Genomic DNA, 19,112 nt, shown 5'->3' on the forward strand with positions numbered 1-19,112 from the left:
GGTATAGAGTAAACCACCACCATTGTTACGTTCTTTTTTTTTATACTATTTTATTTCTAAGGGTGTTTTATGGAGTTTCTTGCCGTGTCCTACCTATAGGAACATAGACCTCACTGTAGCAAAGTTTAAAAAGAGCCTCGAAACGGGCCTACTTGAAATAAAAACTTTTGATTTTAATTTTGACGCCAGGAGTCGCCCTATACCTATCTCGAAGGTTAAGGTTATATTAGCGAGACTGTTAACAATAAACTTCCAAAATTGTACGAAGTAAAATGAACAGATTTTCTTTGATCAAAGTAAGAAGTTATACAGTGTAGTGATCAGTGTCGAATGTTTAGTAACGAAATACTCGAGTTGAGTTACAAAGCATCGCCAGTACTTCACAAGTTTGTCTCGCTGCGCTTTTGTTTATCTTGCTCGTACTTCGCTTGGTTACTTAAGACATTTTTGCGTCAGTTTGTTTTCGTAGCTTAGCTATTAAATGACTGAAGAATAAATTCTACCGTCAGCTGCATGATTTACCATTAAATTTTATGCTTATAGTAAGGTATTACAATATTGAGACGTGCGGATGTGAAACTAGTGGTGATATAGTTAATTACTGAAGGATTCAGTGTAGCTTGTTATGATTCTGATTGATTCTTTAGTACCTAACATACTTAATGATTAAACTATTTTTTGTTACTGAAGTCGTAATAAAATAAACCAGGAAAAATTAACAAGTTAAAGTAACTCGTCAAAGCCCACTGAAAAACTGTAATGTTCCCAATATCTATAACTCTAGTCCAAGTCTGGTATTAGACCATTCCCATCTGAAGTTACTTACGCTTCCAAAAACAACATCACACTAGACTTTGAAAGCTCAACCTAAATCCTTTCCCGCGTGGCTCCATCTTTGTGGTAATGACCCGAGATTCGTGCCGTTGCCTAGCAACCGACTTGTAAGAAAAAACAACGCATTAACGAGAGTTTTCACTCGGAGAAACGTACGCTGTGTAGTGTGGTCTAAGAAACGAATGTGATTATAATTTTGCAGTCTTAACACATGTTTATTTAATGTATTATGTTCAGTTAAACAGAAAATTTGTCTCATGGGAGTAAAATTTGAGACAACACTATGTCTGAAATAATATGAAAAGTTTTATTCAATTTCAGGCTAAGTCAGTCCATGTTTCAAAGCTCTACGCTGTAAAATAATTATCCGCATCAGCTTTTCCATAATACAGAAAATTGGGCACACCTTCTCGAGGCTGGCTACCGTGAGCGATATGATTTTAATGGGGACCTCCGGTACCCGGATGTGAGCACACTTCGTATAAAAACTCTGTTAAGAAGGATGTGGCCCATTCATCCGGACGGCTTTGTAAGCGGACGAAGCCCGACACTTGCCCTGATTGAGAGCCCCGGCTAGGAACCCTTAATGTGATTATAACTAACTTTATAGAAATGTTATTTTATTACCTTTACTAAAAGAGAAGCTTATTTTTTGTATTTTATCTAAGTTTGAAGTAAAGGTTTGTTTCGATATTTTAAGTCAAGTTAGTTTTACTATTTTAGCTGTAAAATAACCAAAAAATATGATCTTCTGAATTATTTATCAAAATCCATTAGTTACTTGATTATACCTGTATATAAAAAAGCGGTATGAAAAATACAAATTACGAAACATTTCAAATAGTGCTCAAACGAAATAAAACAGTAAAAACACTGAATATCTACGATCAACCTACTTTTTAACACATACGTGTTGTATATACTCCGAAGCATGTCAAATGGAAATCTGTAACCGGCCAGTAAAAAGTAAACGTTGAATAACTGACACTACTTAATCGTCAGTCCGTTTCACTGGTTTGCTCGATAAACAGAGTTCCTTGCCAAGTAGGTTAGCTTAGTTTTGGTGATATGTCAATAGGAACTTTTTCAAGATATTTTTTTTTTCATTATATGTAAATTCAATGTCTTCGTTTAGGAAATTCCTAATCCAACATCGATGTCATACACAGTAAAGTAAAATGTTCGGTGAACACTTAAATTTTGCAATCCCCCATTGCAATACCTTTAAAGAAACCAGTGGTACAGACTGCTTAAGTTCTTCTTCTCTACAGATGGTACCGCGAGACCGCAGGCGGCGTCCTCCGAGAGATCCGTGACGGAGAGGGCGGGGGCCGCTACAGCCGCACACACGACGCCATCGGCATCCGTCGCGCGGAGATAGCTGATGGCGGGCGCTGGGCCTGCCGCGCTGCCAACGCGCACGGTCACCTCACAGTCCGCCTGCATCTCGCTGTGCGCGCGCATCTCACGACCCATGCACAGCCGCACACACAGGTCAGTGGAAACATTTCTGAATCTCATTAGTAAAATAAAGTGGAAGATAAAATATACTCTATTGTAGATCATATCGAATAGGACGACATAGAAGAGAACGAAGATAAATTATAAACGTATCTACGAGTATATACCTAGCTAAGCATTTTTGAAGTGAAAAACTCTTGTTCTGCTTTTATTTAAAGAAAACGTTTTCACCTGCAATTGACGCACCTCTAAGCAACCTAATTGGCCGCTTTTTATTTTCTCGCTTCAACTTTATTCCTCGTAACGAACCTGAAATATCAGCAATAAACTCAATACCGCCAGCTAATAATTTTCACTGGAATGAAGTGGAATGACTTCGAAATTACATTGAGGCGGGCAGTAAAAGCTTTTTAATTAATTAAAACAAACATGGTATAATAACAACAAGGTGCATTAATGCAGAGGACCAGTTTAATGAACGCTGTCGAAAGCTGTGGCGGTGACGTCATGCGATGACTTTAATGCATTTGAGGTTAGCTGACCCGAGCGCGTATTGGATACCGAGTTATATTGTCAGTGAAACCATGTTGATATTGGTAGAAAGCAGAGGGTAGAGCGATACCGAGTCGCCATGCCACCTAATTTGAATGTTTATCTCGCAATTCGAACGAATCTGGAAATTCAGAGGTAAAAGCGAGAATCAGTCCTTTGTTCAATATGACGGCTGAAAGTACTCGGTTTGGTTTGTGTACATTGAAGATTCTGACACTAAATTGAGTTTTAGAAATTACGTAGCTGGTAATTCATTTATGGAATAGTCTTCCACGTTTCAAATAAATCGAGTTCCTGGTAATATTCTGGTAATTTATCTGCATGTTGTGCAGACAAAAGAATTTGTAATACATAAAATGTTAAGCCAAGTTCTTGCGTCAGATTAAAAATAGAGCGTTTAAGTTAATTAGACACATCCATCATAATTAAGTTTCACAAAGGAATGGTATTAAGTAGATAAAGAACATGGATGGAAGGAAGGTTCAACCAGTTTTTGCGTTATTTTCCTATTCCATTACTTATTCGAGAAGCCCGAAATACGTTATTTCATTACAATGAAGGTATTTCGACTTTGAGGGAAGTATTTACTATAGTTATATACTTTTATAAATCTTAATATCTTCTTTGCTGTCCAACAATAGCATCGAAAGAATACCTTGTACCTAGTTTATTAAATTTGATCACTTTTTCTAGAAACTTGTCGGACATCCTGTCGTGCGTAAGAGCACCAAACACAATCGAATCGAAGGCCGTCATCCTACAATCCCGAATTGGTGTAACGTCGTTAGACCTCAGTTCTAATTCAATAAAACCAAGTTTTTCCTCCACAAGCCGTACTATTTCAGACCTTTGTAAATATTGTAGTTTGAAGTGCGGACCTAAGCTGCCTCCCAAGATTAACCTCGCTTATCGAATTAAATATTAAGGCTAAATGTGCACGAACACGGATTTTTAAAGCGGGATTTTCTCCTCTAAAGGTATTTTTAAATGTTGAGCTGTGATGCGTGGCGCGAGCTGTGACTCGCTTTTGTTTGTGTAGCGTTGCGAATGAAAGAACATTGGTCGAATCTGAAAACGTTGTGTCAATAAAATGTATACGTTAAACGCGATGTGAAGTATTGTATATCGACTCCGGACGTCATACATTGGAATACCTTTTATACCGTCTACTTATGACCAAATAGCGAATGGTTGGATAAGCATTTGTGCGATCCACGAATGCTTGCCTTGAGAACTGGTCTTTGTGCATATGACTTGAATATTTGTGAAATTCCCGCGACACAAGGAATAAATTTCTTAATGAGAGAGTCGTTAAAAAAAGTGATTTTAAATGTGAGAACAGTCACAAGATCGTTAGCAATAAAAATGAACTTAACAAAGTTTATTTTTATCATGATTGAAAAAGTTTCCTCTTTCCTAGCGTCGCGCGGAGGGTTACGGACCCAACTGCTGACGTCGTCACCCATTGTGCAAGTATCGAATGCTACAAACTTTACTCTTGCAACTTTGCGGAAGCCATGGCGTCACAGCATAGCGCAACAACACGAGAAAACTTGCAAACTTAAACTCGTAGTTTTCGTTCCACGTTTCACTGAACGCGAAAAAATAAAAAAGGTAGATGCTAACCCAAAACCATTTGAACTGGTGTCGGACACAATTGTAACTATTTGTAAGGGCGGCTTAAACTTAAACAGGCACCCTTCCTGATCGCCTCAGATTGTTTTGGATAAGGCCCACACGGTGAGGTGCGTGTCTTGTTAGTTCAGACCCTTTTAAGACCCCGAATGCAAATTAGATTGTTTCACATATTCCAAGATGGTCATCACAGGAATTGGTGGAAAATACCTTACGAATACGCAAAGTTTTTTTTTTGTATTTGGCATCCTTTCAAAAAATGTAATTTAAGTCAGTAGGTAGATATCTATCATGACTGATTTAAGCAAAATTTGCTTCACATTTAACAATCCAATTGTTCAACTAACGTTCACATCATAAAATCCGTTCATTAGCAGGCCATAATCTGAGCGGCTTCAGTAATGCCTTGCGGGTATGAAGAGCTATCTAACGCTAAAATCAGCGCACAATCAGTGAGTGTGCTCGTAATTCTGCGGAATCACCGGTCGTAGCTTGAAATAGCTGATGATTGCAGCGTTGCGCTGGCCCGATACCTATCATAATACGAATCAGTTGTGTGCCCATTGATTTTGCTAATAATTCAATGATTTAGAACGCTATCGGATTTCTGTTAAACAATGCGGCATAGAATTAATATAATGTTGCGTTTTACTGCGAACGTGAATGTTTTGGTTAACAATGCACTAGGTACCCATTTTGTAAAGAGTCGAAAGACTAGATACCTATAGTATTATAAACACAGCCGATATCTCATTTTGGACCTGTTTGTACCATCAATACATAAGGCGAACATAACATTAATACCTTCCAACAACAAAAGAAATAATTAATTACAAATTATCAATCAGCACACATCAATTCACTCACAATTAATCACGTATCGAGATCGAATGGGAAATCATTGTGGAGTCCGTTCAACAAAATAAACAGCAATCACCGGCTATTGTCCGAAAAAAAAGGGCATTTTGTACATTTTATTGTAACTGTACGAAGTTATTGCTGTCAGGATATTTGCGACGAAATAAAATAAATGCGTCCCGATACCGGCCCGCAAACATTACGCGCGCAATTATAGATAGGGGTGTCTCGTGCCAGATAAAAATGTGAATGTGGCTAGGAGCGGGCTGTTGTGGTTTTGTACTCGTTTTACTTGTTTTCTATTCACATACATTTTGGGAACAAGTCTCAATATGGAAAAACCAACTAAATTTGGGTGCAGTATTTTTAACTGAGCTTCTAAACTCTGTTCTACGATAAACTTATGTTGCAACTTACTTTATAGTATAGCTATAATAATCGAGCATCGTAGTAAAGTATTAATAATTACTGGTTGTAGGTAAATAATTAAAAGTACCAACCTTAGCGTCAAGGGATTGCTTTTCTGAATATCTTAATTAACGGAAAACTACTTTTTTTTTCGTCGTATAAATCCTTTTCGTTCCTTGGACTAAGGGTTGGCGCTAAGGGTTGAATTTTAACCTTCTACTATGATTAAGAATTTTTACTCAAACTTCACGCCTGTCAAACCTCAATCACGTCTTTAAAAATTACATAACTTCAAGGAACTCCTATTATTTAATAACACCTCCGTCGTCTCTTCAAAATAATTTCAGGAATAACGCCGAATTTCTCGAATATGTAACCAAAAATATACAGTTTACCTACTTTAACGAATGCGTAAATATACCTTGAAAGTCCATGATTTATTAAAGCATAAATATAGGGGAAAGGGTACTTTATCTTTGTCATATTTAGCGGAATAATGTTCTGGTTGACTCTGGGGTTGGCAATCACAGATAAAACACTCTTGATATATATTAAAAGTAATAGAGGTGCTGCTACTACCTTGGATCTTTAGGATCTTTTGTATCTATTGCAAAGGTTTGAACCCAAACCTAATCTATACCTAGATATATTTTAATGATTTTTTTTGTTAACGACAATATCTACTTTTTTTCCTTAACACTGTATATTTTATTTGGACGGTGACATCCCTATATGCACGTACACATGTATGCGTCTGAAACAAAATTATTGATATTCGTGCGCGTTTATATTCGGTTTAATTAAACGGGCCGTCGTAAAAGCAAATAGTGTCGTTTATTAGCAAATAAACCTTCTCTTCCGTTATGAACACTCGCTTCTTCTTTGTTTGATGAACGCTACAATTAACAATTGCTTATTGTAATGTTTGCAGAGCATTTTCTTACGACAATTTCTAAATTGACGTTGATGTCTGACATTATTCAGCTTATTTTTGTCTGGCGTTTAAAGTAGGTATATAAAATCTTATAAATAGATAGACTTTGATGTCCCCTCTCTTATTCTATGGAAGAGAATTATGGTAAGAGAACTTGATATTTTCTACAGGTTGTTAATAGTGGTGGAACAGCCATCATCAACTGCACTTGGGGCGGCTGGCCCGCGCCGCGGCTGGAGTGGCTCCACAACGGGGTGCCGCTGGGAGCCGGCGTGGCGGGCGGCAGGGTGCGCGTGCAGAACAACGGAGAACAACTCATCATCTCCGCGGTGCATAGAGCTGACAAGGGAGTGTACCAGTGCATGGCTAGGAATGAGAGAGATTCCGCACAAGCCAGCGCTGAGGTGCGGCTTGGAGGTGAGATGAAATACATAGCTTCGCAATTGAGGTCAAAAAATAATACAAAGCGTTGGTAACTCAGTATCTTGTTACTGAAGACATACATGGCGTACCACGTATGGCAGAATCTTTTGAACACTGAGCCGAAGAAAATTAATATTAATAATGTTGACACATTACCATAATTAACTTGGTTCCCTTGAAATAATTTGATGATTTACTTGGTCTACAGATACAGCACCAGAACTCCAGTACACATTCATAGAACAAGTCCTGAGACCTGGTCAAGTAGTCACTCTCAAATGTTCCGCCGCCGGCTCACCCCCTCCACATTTCACATGGATGCTTGATGGACAGCCTCTGAACACAATGGCTAGAGGGCACAGGTGAACTTACTTTTTACTTCATTCCGGAAAATATAGAAAACAGAGGTCTGTTTTTTATGTTTTCAGGGTTAAGTGAATAAATTTGCTTCAACAAATTAAGAGTCATCGCTTGTTTAAAAATTGCACAGATGCCTTTAAGTAGTTTAAAGTTTCGTGCATTCTCTAACGAGTGTCTTGACAGATACAGCGTGGAGCAGTTCGCGACTAAGACGAACGATGTGGTGAGCTACCTGAACATCTCAGCGGTCCGTTCGGAGGACGGCGGACTGTACACGTGCCGCGCCGCCAACTCCCTCGGCGAGGTGTCGCACACCTCCAGACTTAATATTTATGGTAACCTCCTCCTCCGTTACAATTTTTACTTTTATTTTATGTCTAGTCTTAAGTCAATGTTTAAGATTTGTTTTTGATTGCCATTGATGTTACCATACATTGATGGTACTTGATATTTTAAAGAGTTAGTTATATAAATAGCAGCCTGTTGTGATTAAACTTAAAATGATTTATAGAGGTGCGCTCTATAACCCTGATCTCTATTTAAACTTTTTATTTTCCAATACAGGTCCACCTTACGTGAGGTCCATAGGCCCAATCAGAGCAGTAGCAGGGCGGGAGTTAGTCCTCTACTGTCCGTACTCTGGCTATCCAATCAGGTAAGAACTACACTGCAGGTAGAGCAAGTAATATTTTAAAGTCTTAAACGTCTTTGGAACAGTAATATAATATCCAGAAATATTGTTTTAGCTCAGTAAAATGGGAAAGAGACGGCAACCCAGTAGAATGGGAGAGCAGTATCGATGGTGCACTAAGAGTGTCACGAGTAGAGCCTTCATATGCGGGAGCTTACACTTGCGCAGTCATGGGCCCGCATGGGGAGATAGCCAGAAGAGAACTACAGCTGGTCGTTAGCAGTAAGTTTAAAGCAGTCATAAATGTATCAGCATCCATTAGAACTAGAATTTTATCTGCTAATTATTTTTAGATCCTCCGGAAATCGAGCCTTTTTCGTTTTCTGCAAACTTGCAAGAAGGAAAGCGCGCCCAAGTCAGCTGTAGTGTGACGTCAGGAGACATGCCCGTGCACTTCACCTGGCTCAAGGACAACGCGGCCATACCGTCCAGTTTGCAGGTTAACTCAGAATTTATAAAATTTCCGTTTATTGATTTGAGGTTCAGGATTAGAATTATAATACACTTAGTTGATTTTAAACAGTTATGAAAACCTATAGCTTTAAAAAATATTTTGTTCTCAAAAATCTAGTCCTCAATCTCATTTCTTGGATAGTTACTCAGTATAAATCTTCAAAGCCCGGCCTGGTTGTATAGGTGGAAGAACGCGGTGCTGATTTTTTCAGCAACCTCGTATTCAAAGAGGTATCGGCCCGCCACAGCGGGTTGTACACTTGCGTGGCCTCCAATACCGCGGCCAAGGTTAACTATACCGCCGAACTGGTGGTGAAAGGTAACCGCCATGTCAATATGCACAACAGCACCACAGCACTGTCATGACGCCCGCGTGAGGTGGAAGCGCGGGAACACGAGAACTCTGCATGAAATCACGAACAGAGGAGAAACTAACTATTTAACTAGATAGATTTACACAAGAAAATAACACCACTTGGAACAAAACTATTAATAAATCATCCAACAACATGTATATGTGTTTGTGGCTTGTCTGACGGTATCAACTATCTGTTTAAACATTAAAACATTTGACTGATTAGAAGCTTTCACGGATATTAAAGAGTCACACGCTAATTAACTAGATTTCCCCGAAATCGCTGTAGCACTTATCTAGCCATGAATTACTAAAGCCGTGTCCACGCATGTAAATGACAAACAAATTGGCCGGAGCCGCGCTTCCATCATCAAAGGGACTAATCACGCTTGCACAGAGCACCGAAATGTCATTATTTTGTCTCTATTATACGCTGGTTCCTTTGCAGGATTACAAATGATTTTGACATGATTGAATTACGAGTGTGTAGTTATATTGACCTTGAAGGACGACATTGTGTCGCATTTGTTAGAATTGCGCGCTAATTCTGTTTCGTTAATACCATCTCCCATAGTATCAGACTCATAATGGAAAAATATTATTATGTTTCTTGTATCTTTGGACACTTGCTTTCTCGTAGCGCAATTTTAATAAAAGCTATTGGAATAAAAGCACCTTTACACGCACTTAAATCACAGAGCACGTTGATTTGATCAGCAAAATATTTTTTTTGGAAATGTATAAATTATTGAATATATTTTTTTGCACAGCATTGGATTTCAGATGGCTTACAATAATGGTAAATTTTATTTATAAGAACTAATAACTAAATTAAAAACTTTTACGAAATGTTATAGTTAGCTGAAAGAAAGTATTTGTGTAGTTAGTGAGGTAGTGTTGTGATTAAGCCGGATTTAAAAGAAGCGAAATAACAGGCGGAGGGACTCGTAAATTGTAAGAAGCAACGTTTCTTCCTCATATTTTATAGCATAAGTAGCTCTTTGTATTCATAATAACATTGTGCCGCTGACGGGAAAAGGTAAATATTGTAATATTTTAATGTTTAAGCAAGGAGTTTAATAAGGCAACAATTTTCATTTAGTGAGGTCAAGTATAAGAATGAAAATTTATTTAGAAGTAAACGTGATAAAATTTACTTGCACGCTGCAGTGTCCCCCAAGTGGGTGGTGGAGCCCAAGGATGAGTCAGTGCTGGCGGGGGAGCCGCTGGCGCTGCACTGCCAGACCACTGGCTCTCCGGCTCCGCAGGTTATCTGGCTCAAGCAAAGAGGTATTCACAGAAATTCTCTTCTTACTGTTCAAATATAAGTGTCTACCAACCCGAACTATTTAAACATTATACTTTTTCCCAGGATCGTCAGCTGACTACGTACCATTAGTGAACCTGGGTGGACGATTTCAATTCCTATCAAACGGGTCTCTCTGGATCGAGTCGGCGCTGCCCTACGATGAGGGGCACTACATGTGCAAATCGGAGAATGGAGTTGGATCTCCACTCACTAAAACCATTTTTGTTGCTGTCAATGGTATAATTTATAAGCACTGTAGATTTTAACTTATCATTAATAATTTCATGTCTATTTACGGATTAAGTTTATTTTGTCATTTGATTCAAATAAAAATCAGATCCTTAAATTAAATTTCTTCATTGCCTTAACAAATGCTTACACTACAAACAAAAAGTAATCTTTGGCAAAAGTGCAAACATGAGATCCAAAATCCTTTCTTCCAGAACCTGCGCGGTTCGAGCTGACCTCCCACAACATGACGGCTCGCCGCGACGCGCCGGCCACGCTGGTCTGCGACGTGCGCGGGGACAGCCCCATCAGAGTCACCTGGGCGCACAACATGAACCACTTAGATCTTAATACTTATAGGTAAAGAGAGATAGAGGACTCAAGATATATAGGACCAAATTCAGCCCTTAAGCCAATTAAGAACTTTTAAAATAATAGTTCGGTTCTCAAAGATTGATTTTGATTCCAGGTTAAGCATCTCAGAAGCAAAGACTGATAGTGGTTTAAGATCGCAGCTGTACATCAGCAGGGCAGACCGGCAAGACTCCGGCGTGTACAAGTGCCAAGCCGTCAACGCTTACGGTCACAGTGACCATTATATTTATCTTTCCGTCCAAGGTAACGAAAGCCCATCAATATTTTCATATTATTAATTCTAAATAGTAGATCGTCAAACAAGAGTGACTCAGTGACTTTTTTCACTGAAAACTGGTTGACCAAAAACGCCAAGCTCGATTACAGCTTTGCTGAGACGTACCACTAAATTTTATCATCAGTCCATTCTCTTCTATTAAAAAAAGGGGACAAGTGCGAGTTGAACTCGCGTGAAGAGGGTTCCGTACGATGTTACCTATCATGTTTTTGGAGTTAAAAAATATGTTCTCCCACACATTCCACCTGCAAATGTAAGTTGGTACGCACAATATTGAGTGATTTACCTTGTTATTTTAATATCATGGACTTCTTATAGGTTTTCCTATAATCTATAAGGAGAAAACTAATTTTTGTATTTTTTTCAAAATTTTAGGTTCAGTAGTTTCGGAGATAAGGGGGGGGGAATGGTCAATTTTCGTCTATTTTCTTGAATAACTTGGAAACTATTTATTTTAAAATTACAAAAAAATAAATTTAAGATCTTCTCAGCAAGACCTTTCATTTGATATGCCACACGATGCAGTTTTCAGAATTTTTTTTTTTAATTTTCCCCTTCCCTCCAAGAATGACCCCCCATATACAGATTTCATCTGCTCACGTCACACCTCTATGTTTGGGTCATAGACATTGATATGTGTACCAAACTTCAACGTAATCGGTCTAATAGGTTCAGGGATAATTGACTGTAAGCGACGGACGGACAGACACACGAGTGATAATATAAGGGTTCCGTTTTTGTATTCAGACGTACGGAACCCTAAAAACGATCGTTTTTACCTATAGAAAAACCCGACACCCCTCACTCTCTATCCGTAACGGAGATCCTGAGCCGCGCCGTCCGCCTGTCCTGGAGTCAGGGCTTCGACGGCAACTCACCGCTGGTGGGCTACACGCTGCAGTACTGCGCGCTGTCGGCGCAGGGAGCCATCCGCGTCAACCAGTGGGACTCTGCTGTCACACTCAATGTGTCCGTCCATGGGATTGCGCACTCGCATGTCACGTAAGTTTATCACATTTACACTATTACAATCGTACATTTTATTTAATAGGTATGACTGGTTACAGAAAGAAAAAACCTTTTTAATCAGTCTCGTATAATGACTTCGATTTTTTTTTACACAGAAGTGACATTACGCTTGATTTAAATTTGCTATATTATTAAAATAATTCATTTAAAATATTTCAAAACTACTTAACGGATATAAAAAAAAAACAAAATTATCTTCATCCCTCTTAACTTACGCCAAATTGTCTTATATAATCATATTTTTTCTACTTTAGCTTAACAAAGAAAGGCGACATTCACTATGAGGCTCTGCTAAGCAGTCTAAAGCCACACACAGCCTACATGATCCGAATAGCCGCCATCAACCAGATTGATAGGAGTGCATTCACTGAACCAGTGGTTGTGAAGACTCAGGAGGAAGGTAAGTAAACGAATCACAAACATAAAACTCCATACCGCTTCTAAAGTAAGACTGGTGATCGTTTTAAGGGCTTCGCCTGATTCCCAGTTTCATGATCTAATTGTTGGTTTGCAGCTCCATCAGAAGCGCCGACCAACGTACACGTAACGCCGGGCGGGCCTGGCGAGCTGCACGTATCCTGGCGGCCGCCGCCGCGGGACGCCTGGCACGGCGAGCTGCTGGGCTACTCCGTCACGTGCACCGAGCTCAGCCCCGCTAACCCCGCTTTGAGGAACTCTACCAGGTTCGTAATTACACTTCTACAACCACAAGACTGGAAAATTGAAGTCGTCCTTAATGATATTGACATTAAAGACGTAACCATCCCTATATGCATTACCTATATATGGCAACTACATAAGATTTATAATTTTTCGACTGGTATTTTCAGAACGTTAACAGTGAATGGATGGTCAGCAACAGAGTTGAGCCTATCAGCTTTGCGAAAATTTACACGATATGAGGTGCGAGTTAGAGCATTTAACGGGGTTGCAGCCGGACCTGCATCTACGCCAGTATCTGCCACTACACTTGAAGGAGGTAAATCTAATCTGCCATACTATACCAATAACCTAAAAATTAATATATTATTACATAATTTGTCATGAGTTTTGACTCCTAACATTTCTTTTCAGTGCCGGAATCGCCACCAACCAGAGTGTCTTGCTCAGCCCTCTCGTCTTCGGGCATGAAAGTCTCATGGAATCCACCACCAATCGGTCAACACGGTGGCCTCATACAAGGATACAAAGTTGTATACTCGCCACTTACAACAGATCAAGGTAACAAACCAAAATAGTTTTAAAATCTGCTTCTTTCATTTTAAACAGACTAGAAACTGAATATTATTTCTGGGTTTACAGTAGATGTGGGTGAAATCAAACGAGTGACGACAACAGACACATATTTACACACTCTTCGAAAATACACCAATTATTCGATACAAGTTCTGGCTTTTACTAATGCCGGAGATGGCAAGAGAAGTCTGCCTGTCTTTTGCATGACTGAAGAAGATGGTAAGACCCACATTTATTTTATGGAATACAAAGCTAATCTTTTGTGTACACTGTGGTTTTGAAATCATTGTATTTTATCTCTAGTTCCTTCAGCTCCGGAGAAGATCAAAGCGCTGGCGTATTCTAGCGACTCAGTGCTTGTAAGCTGGCTTCCACCACTTCACCCGAATGGGATCATTTCACACTATACAGTCTACTATCGAGAAGCAGGACGGTAAAAAGTTACTCAATTTTAGCAAGCGTGTAGAGTCTATTAGATATTTATTTGATTGACAACACTTTTGTCATGATGACTACGGCTTCCAAAAACTTATATGAAACATTTTTTTCAGCCTTGGCAAACACTCCAGCTTCACAGTCCCAGCAGATAAAAAAACTGATATGGAGCTGATGTTTCAAGTGCGAAATCTCATAGAGAACCAACTGTACGAGTTCTGGGTGTCAGCCACCACGGGATCAGGAGAAGGAGAGTCTACTCTCGTGGTGGGCCAAGGACCGAGTTCTAGAAGTAAGTTTTCTATCAAACTTTTCTATTGCAATTCAGAATAACCCCAACTTTTTGTTACTTATAACCTTACACTTGTCCCCCAGTCCCCGCCCGCATCGCCTCGTTCGGTCGCTGGGTGTCAGTGGGCGCGGGCCGCGCGGCACTACTGGCCTGCACGTGTGTGGGCGCGCCGGCGCCGCGCTCGCGCTGGCAGCACGCGCGCGTGCCCGTCACTCACCACCAGTACTACCAGGTCACACACCGGGGACATTTACATATCCGGGGTAGGTTGACCACCCCTTACTTGGACCTTTGTAAAGCCCGCTTATGAAAACTAAGCTAAACTCTCAACAAAAATGTATACAGAAGTAAACGAGCAGTCATCGGGTAACTTCACGTGTACGGCTAGCAACACAATAGGAGAAGACACCATAGTCTATGTAGTAGCGGCTATCATGCCTCCCGCAGCACCTGCACTGTCGCTACAGTACACCACCACGTCAAGCATCAAGTTGCACTGGCAACTGCCCGGGGAAACTTCAGAACCTATACTAGGTATTTATATATATTATCAAGAGACCCTGTTTTAAAATAATATCAATTACATACTTAAGTTTATATTTTTGTGTTACGTAACTCAAAATAAATATAATTTTAGGGTACCTGCTCCACTACAAACAAGCATCTGAAAGCGAGTGGCACACTGTGGACTTGTCTCCCGAAGTTAATTCTTACACTATGGACATGCTAAAATGCGGGTCTACGTATAACGCTAAAATACAAGCACGGAACAAGATATCTATAGGACCTCCTAGCGATGTTCTAACTGCTACCACAAGAGGGGGACGTAAGTGGCTTCTTAACTGTATAACTTTTTTCCTATCCTATTACGATAACCTAGTATTTACCACATACAATAATTTAAGGTCCTAAACCACCGAAACCGGAAGACCACGTTCACATGAATTCAACGGCAATAAAGATCAACTTCTATGCGTGGCGGGACGGTGGCTGTCCCATACTTGGCTTCAGAGTATCCTACCGGCGAGCTGGCTCAGAACATTGGATTAAGGTATTTAATTCCTGATCATAACCATTTGTTTTCGAATTTGGTTTAACTGCTCATAGATATGTTCTGAACTGTTTTTTAAATGATTTCATTTTCAGGTCGGAGATGGGTTGAGCTCCGCAAGTCATGTCGTAGGAGAACTATCGCCGGCAACGTGGTACGAGCTAGCGATAGAAGCTTTTAGTGATGCGGGACTTGAGCGGGTCACGTTGACGGCTGATACACACACCCTGGCTGGAGGTAATTACAATGTCCTGCCTTTTAGAAGGGACCATTCTGAAGGCATGGTATCTCTGAATTTCGAAACAAATTTCTGGCATTTCCAAAGGAGAGTTCCTTTATCCTTATGAGACACTTATTCAAAATTCAGTTTTGTGTATTCTGCCGCTATTGTTAAACAGACTCTATATTAGTTTCTTAATTGTTACTTTTCAGGGCGCATTCCTCCAATGAAGCCATCTTCCCCTCTATCGGGCGGCTCCCGGCCCGCGTCACTGCGCACCGTGCTGGTGTCGTGTGTAGCCAGCGGTGTCGTCATAGTCGTCACACTGGCTGCAATAGTGTGCTTGGTGCATGGGAAAAAGAAGTAAGTACCTATCTACTTCTACGGACAAAAGACTGTTATATAACACTGGAGTCCCCAAGGTTTAATTTTACAGGTTTAATTTTCTGGGATGCAAAATATGGTATAAACTAACAACAAAACATCTTGATTTCAGATTTTTCTGCATTTCAAGCGACCACTACATGCGGGACGACAGAAAACTCAGCGAAAGCAATGAAGCAGAGAGAGAGAAGCTTAGAGAAGGACAAAAACTGTACTCGTCGTCATCAATAAACGGCAACGAAAAGTCCAATGATGACTCATCGGGTAAGAGCAAATCATAGCATAGCATTACATAGGAGAAAGCCAAAAAAAGCACAAGGAAAGATGCGTAATGACAGATTTGAGAGCCTAATGAAAAAGTACAGACGCAAAGAAGTGCATCTATCGTTGAGTCCATGTTATTAGGGACTAATAGACGATCATCATAATAACGTATTCAATTTGTCGATACATAAATTGTGTACTTCTATTGTATTGTTTCCAGCGGAGCTGTACGAGATAAGTCCGTACGCGACGTTCGGCGTGTCGGCGGCGCACTCGCTGCAGTTCCGCACGCTGGCGCGCCGCGAGGACGACGCCGCGCCGCCGCACCGCCGCCGGCATCGCGCCTGCGACCACTACCGATACGGTTAGTTACTGAAAACTACACTGGTAGACCTAATCACGCGAACACTTTTCGATTCCTGATCGAGCTCGTAACGTGAAGTACAATAAGCAGTTACAGTCTAGCAAAAAATAAATTTTATTATTATAAGCTGAATTTATGCTCTTGGTTAATTTTACACCACTTTTGTAAATTTCTCATAAAAAAATTGCATTTAACTTTAATTATTTAATAAGTTAGTACTTACCTACTTTAGCTAATTTCCTATTGCGTAAAAATCAGAAAACGATTTAATTTTTAAATTTAAGTAAATTACTTATTTTAAAAGTATCAATTTTGACAAACTGCTAATTAAATAGTGATGTGGTATTAAAAATTAAATTGGTAAAAACAAATCGACTAAAAAAATGATTTCGTATTATTTTTCAAACTTTCATTTATTCGATTTAGTCAGTAATATTAATATAGCAGTCATAGCAAAGTACTGTGTAACCAGCGCCTGCTTGGTTCCGATGAGTGCTTGTTGTACCGACAGATGAATCGAGCCTATCTAAATGCTCGACAGTGGAGGCGCGGCACCGGATGCGCGCGGCGTGTGCGGGCGCCAGCTCCAACAACTGGAGGGACACGCACACCGACTCCGATGACAACAGTGATAGTGCGGCTAACACTACCACTAAAGGTTTGTTCTTAGCTGCTTACTTATGCTAAACATAATATTGTGTCTCAAATAATTTTAAAGCTGTAGAAATTAAAAAAATCCTTACTTATCCTATTCTAAAAGATTTTATTGCAAATAGCTTTAAATCGCTACGGATAAGGCTTTCTTGCTGGGGATGCATCACACTCACGCTGCTGCGTCATGTTTACTTACTATTTAATTCTTGTCCATCAGGTTCAGGTACATCCCCGTGCAACAGTGCGTACGGGAGCGGCCGGCGCAGTGCCCGCACGACCAGCAGGTAGAACTCAGGTACCTCCCCCGCTCACTCCTCACCACTCGCAACTCACCGCTCACCTAAATCCATGCACATCCATCAAGTACCTAATGATAAACTTCCCGGTAGCTTACAGTAAAGACTTGCTTTAGCAAAAAAAACCTTTTTTTATTTTATGTAGCTACGGTTGTTGCCACTAACAGTTTAATTGCAATAAATATTTTGCCATTTTATAAGAATCATTCATTAAGAGAATACAATTTTAGTTCTCACGTCATTAATTTGTTTTCAACTTCTTTGTATTTTATTATGAGCGCCAATTCTAGGAAGTAGACCAATACTTTGCAGTCATCAAACTCATAAAAACATTACATTACGCTATAGTTTAGATCCAAAATAAGCTTGTAAGAACCAGCTTTGCTATAAGCTATAAAATTTTATTGTATTATTCAATTGAATACTAAATTCAGTACAATATGAGCTTCTTCTTAACAGTGGAGGCCCGAACGGCAGCGACGGCCTCTCGGGGAGCTTTGCCCCAGTCCCCGCTGATATATCTTCTTTAATTGACAAGTAAGGACACATTTAATGCTTAACACTAATTATATATTTGACACAACACATGGCAAAAATATACTTGAAAAAATATGGTACATTTAATAGTTCCCACCCTTTTTTGTACCTGCCTACTTATTAACTCAACGATGTGGTCGCCTATAATTTAAAGCGCACATTTCTCTGTCTCTGTGTAAGTTAACATGCATGTCATTGTGTAGCCTCAATTGTCAATCTAAATACGTAAATAAATATTTTAGACCTGATCGAATTAAATCAATTCTTTTACTTTCCAGGTATCAACAAAGAAAAGAACAAGAACGAAGGGAATGTACAATACACGTGTAACATTAAATGTTTCTAAACTATTTTCTAATCAAACAAGTCCAATCACAAATTGTGAAAATTTGACATTTTACTATCTAGGTAATTATGAGGACGTTTTTCTATAACTCTGCAAAATTAAAACAAGTCAAGTTTAATATTAAGACAAAAAGTGAACGGGCCGTTTGCGGTCAATTAATTGTAAAAAGGGCTTAATTCATACATGTGATTATGTCACACAAGTGTGACTCCCCATTTACTTAATGTTAAAATTGTTACATAAATTATTTATTATAATGTGATTTATTTAAACGCTGTTAATCTATGACAGTTTAGATTATTTATAAATGGCATCTAATGAATTGTAAATATTAGCAGATGTTAATCTTAATGAATTACTTGTTTGCTGTGAGATTGATAACTTTATAAACAAAATCTTTGCTGTCCAAAATAGTAACAAAGCTAAGTTTTCAATAGTTTAATCAATGTGCTTGAAATGATCTCACAGCAAACCAAAACGTAAAAGTATTATATGTGCATCTGGATATTATTTTTTCTAAATTCCTCAATCAGTGATGTTTGCGCATGGCGTATAAAATCAGATGTACATAAAATATTTTCAAATAATAAAGTAAATTCTTAAATTACTAAATTACGTAGCTACTAAGTAATGTTAACGGCTGTTCCAAACTGCAAAAGATACATATCATTATAATAGACTGCCAGTATTTAAGTAATTCGTAATTCTTTTTACTATATTGTTGAATAATATAGTTAATTAGGTTTTAATTATACACTATTGTATAAAAATCTTTCTATATACATGTTGTGTAATAATAAATTATTGATATTAGTGCGGAGGAAAGAAATAAAGATGTGTGTTGTGGTACG

At 39.2% G+C, this 19,112-nt stretch overlaps 1 protein-coding gene across 1 annotated transcript in view; it reads left to right on the forward strand.

Moving 5' to 3' along the window:
• The window catches only part of LOC113502085 (Down syndrome cell adhesion molecule-like protein Dscam2), a 31,063-nt gene extending 11,953 nt beyond the window's left edge, over nucleotides 1-19,110 (forward strand). Inside the window, exons 2-32 of the mRNA XM_026883466.1 lie at nucleotides 2,106-2,328; nucleotides 6,853-7,099; nucleotides 7,314-7,467; nucleotides 7,649-7,800; nucleotides 8,030-8,120; nucleotides 8,212-8,378; nucleotides 8,450-8,595; nucleotides 8,793-8,928; nucleotides 10,135-10,254; nucleotides 10,337-10,510; nucleotides 10,717-10,861; nucleotides 10,971-11,119; nucleotides 11,939-12,155; nucleotides 12,437-12,582; nucleotides 12,697-12,865; nucleotides 13,013-13,161; nucleotides 13,257-13,403; nucleotides 13,485-13,637; nucleotides 13,722-13,851; nucleotides 13,970-14,145; nucleotides 14,229-14,408; nucleotides 14,491-14,679; nucleotides 14,783-14,971; nucleotides 15,051-15,200; nucleotides 15,287-15,433; nucleotides 15,629-15,779; nucleotides 15,913-16,080; nucleotides 16,161-16,186; nucleotides 16,285-16,428; nucleotides 16,940-17,086; nucleotides 18,070-19,110. Of these exons, the coding sequence (XP_026739267.1) occupies nucleotides 2,106-2,328; nucleotides 6,853-7,099; nucleotides 7,314-7,467; nucleotides 7,649-7,800; nucleotides 8,030-8,120; nucleotides 8,212-8,378; nucleotides 8,450-8,595; nucleotides 8,793-8,928; nucleotides 10,135-10,254; nucleotides 10,337-10,510; nucleotides 10,717-10,861; nucleotides 10,971-11,119; nucleotides 11,939-12,155; nucleotides 12,437-12,582; nucleotides 12,697-12,865; nucleotides 13,013-13,161; nucleotides 13,257-13,403; nucleotides 13,485-13,637; nucleotides 13,722-13,851; nucleotides 13,970-14,145; nucleotides 14,229-14,408; nucleotides 14,491-14,679; nucleotides 14,783-14,971; nucleotides 15,051-15,200; nucleotides 15,287-15,433; nucleotides 15,629-15,779; nucleotides 15,913-16,080; nucleotides 16,161-16,186; nucleotides 16,285-16,428; nucleotides 16,940-17,086; nucleotides 18,070-18,245 (4,858 nt within the window). The 3' untranslated portion in view covers nucleotides 18,246-19,110. The remainder of the gene's footprint in view (nucleotides 1-2,105; nucleotides 2,329-6,852; nucleotides 7,100-7,313; nucleotides 7,468-7,648; nucleotides 7,801-8,029; nucleotides 8,121-8,211; nucleotides 8,379-8,449; nucleotides 8,596-8,792; nucleotides 8,929-10,134; nucleotides 10,255-10,336; nucleotides 10,511-10,716; nucleotides 10,862-10,970; nucleotides 11,120-11,938; nucleotides 12,156-12,436; nucleotides 12,583-12,696; nucleotides 12,866-13,012; nucleotides 13,162-13,256; nucleotides 13,404-13,484; nucleotides 13,638-13,721; nucleotides 13,852-13,969; nucleotides 14,146-14,228; nucleotides 14,409-14,490; nucleotides 14,680-14,782; nucleotides 14,972-15,050; nucleotides 15,201-15,286; nucleotides 15,434-15,628; nucleotides 15,780-15,912; nucleotides 16,081-16,160; nucleotides 16,187-16,284; nucleotides 16,429-16,939; nucleotides 17,087-18,069) is intronic.
• The last annotated feature ends 2 nt before the right edge of the window (nucleotides 19,111-19,112 follow it).

This window comes from Trichoplusia ni, chromosome 16 (assembly GCF_003590095.1).
Source record: "Trichoplusia ni isolate ovarian cell line Hi5 chromosome 16, tn1, whole genome shotgun sequence".
NCBI lineage: Eukaryota > Metazoa > Arthropoda > Insecta > Lepidoptera > Noctuidae > Trichoplusia > Trichoplusia ni.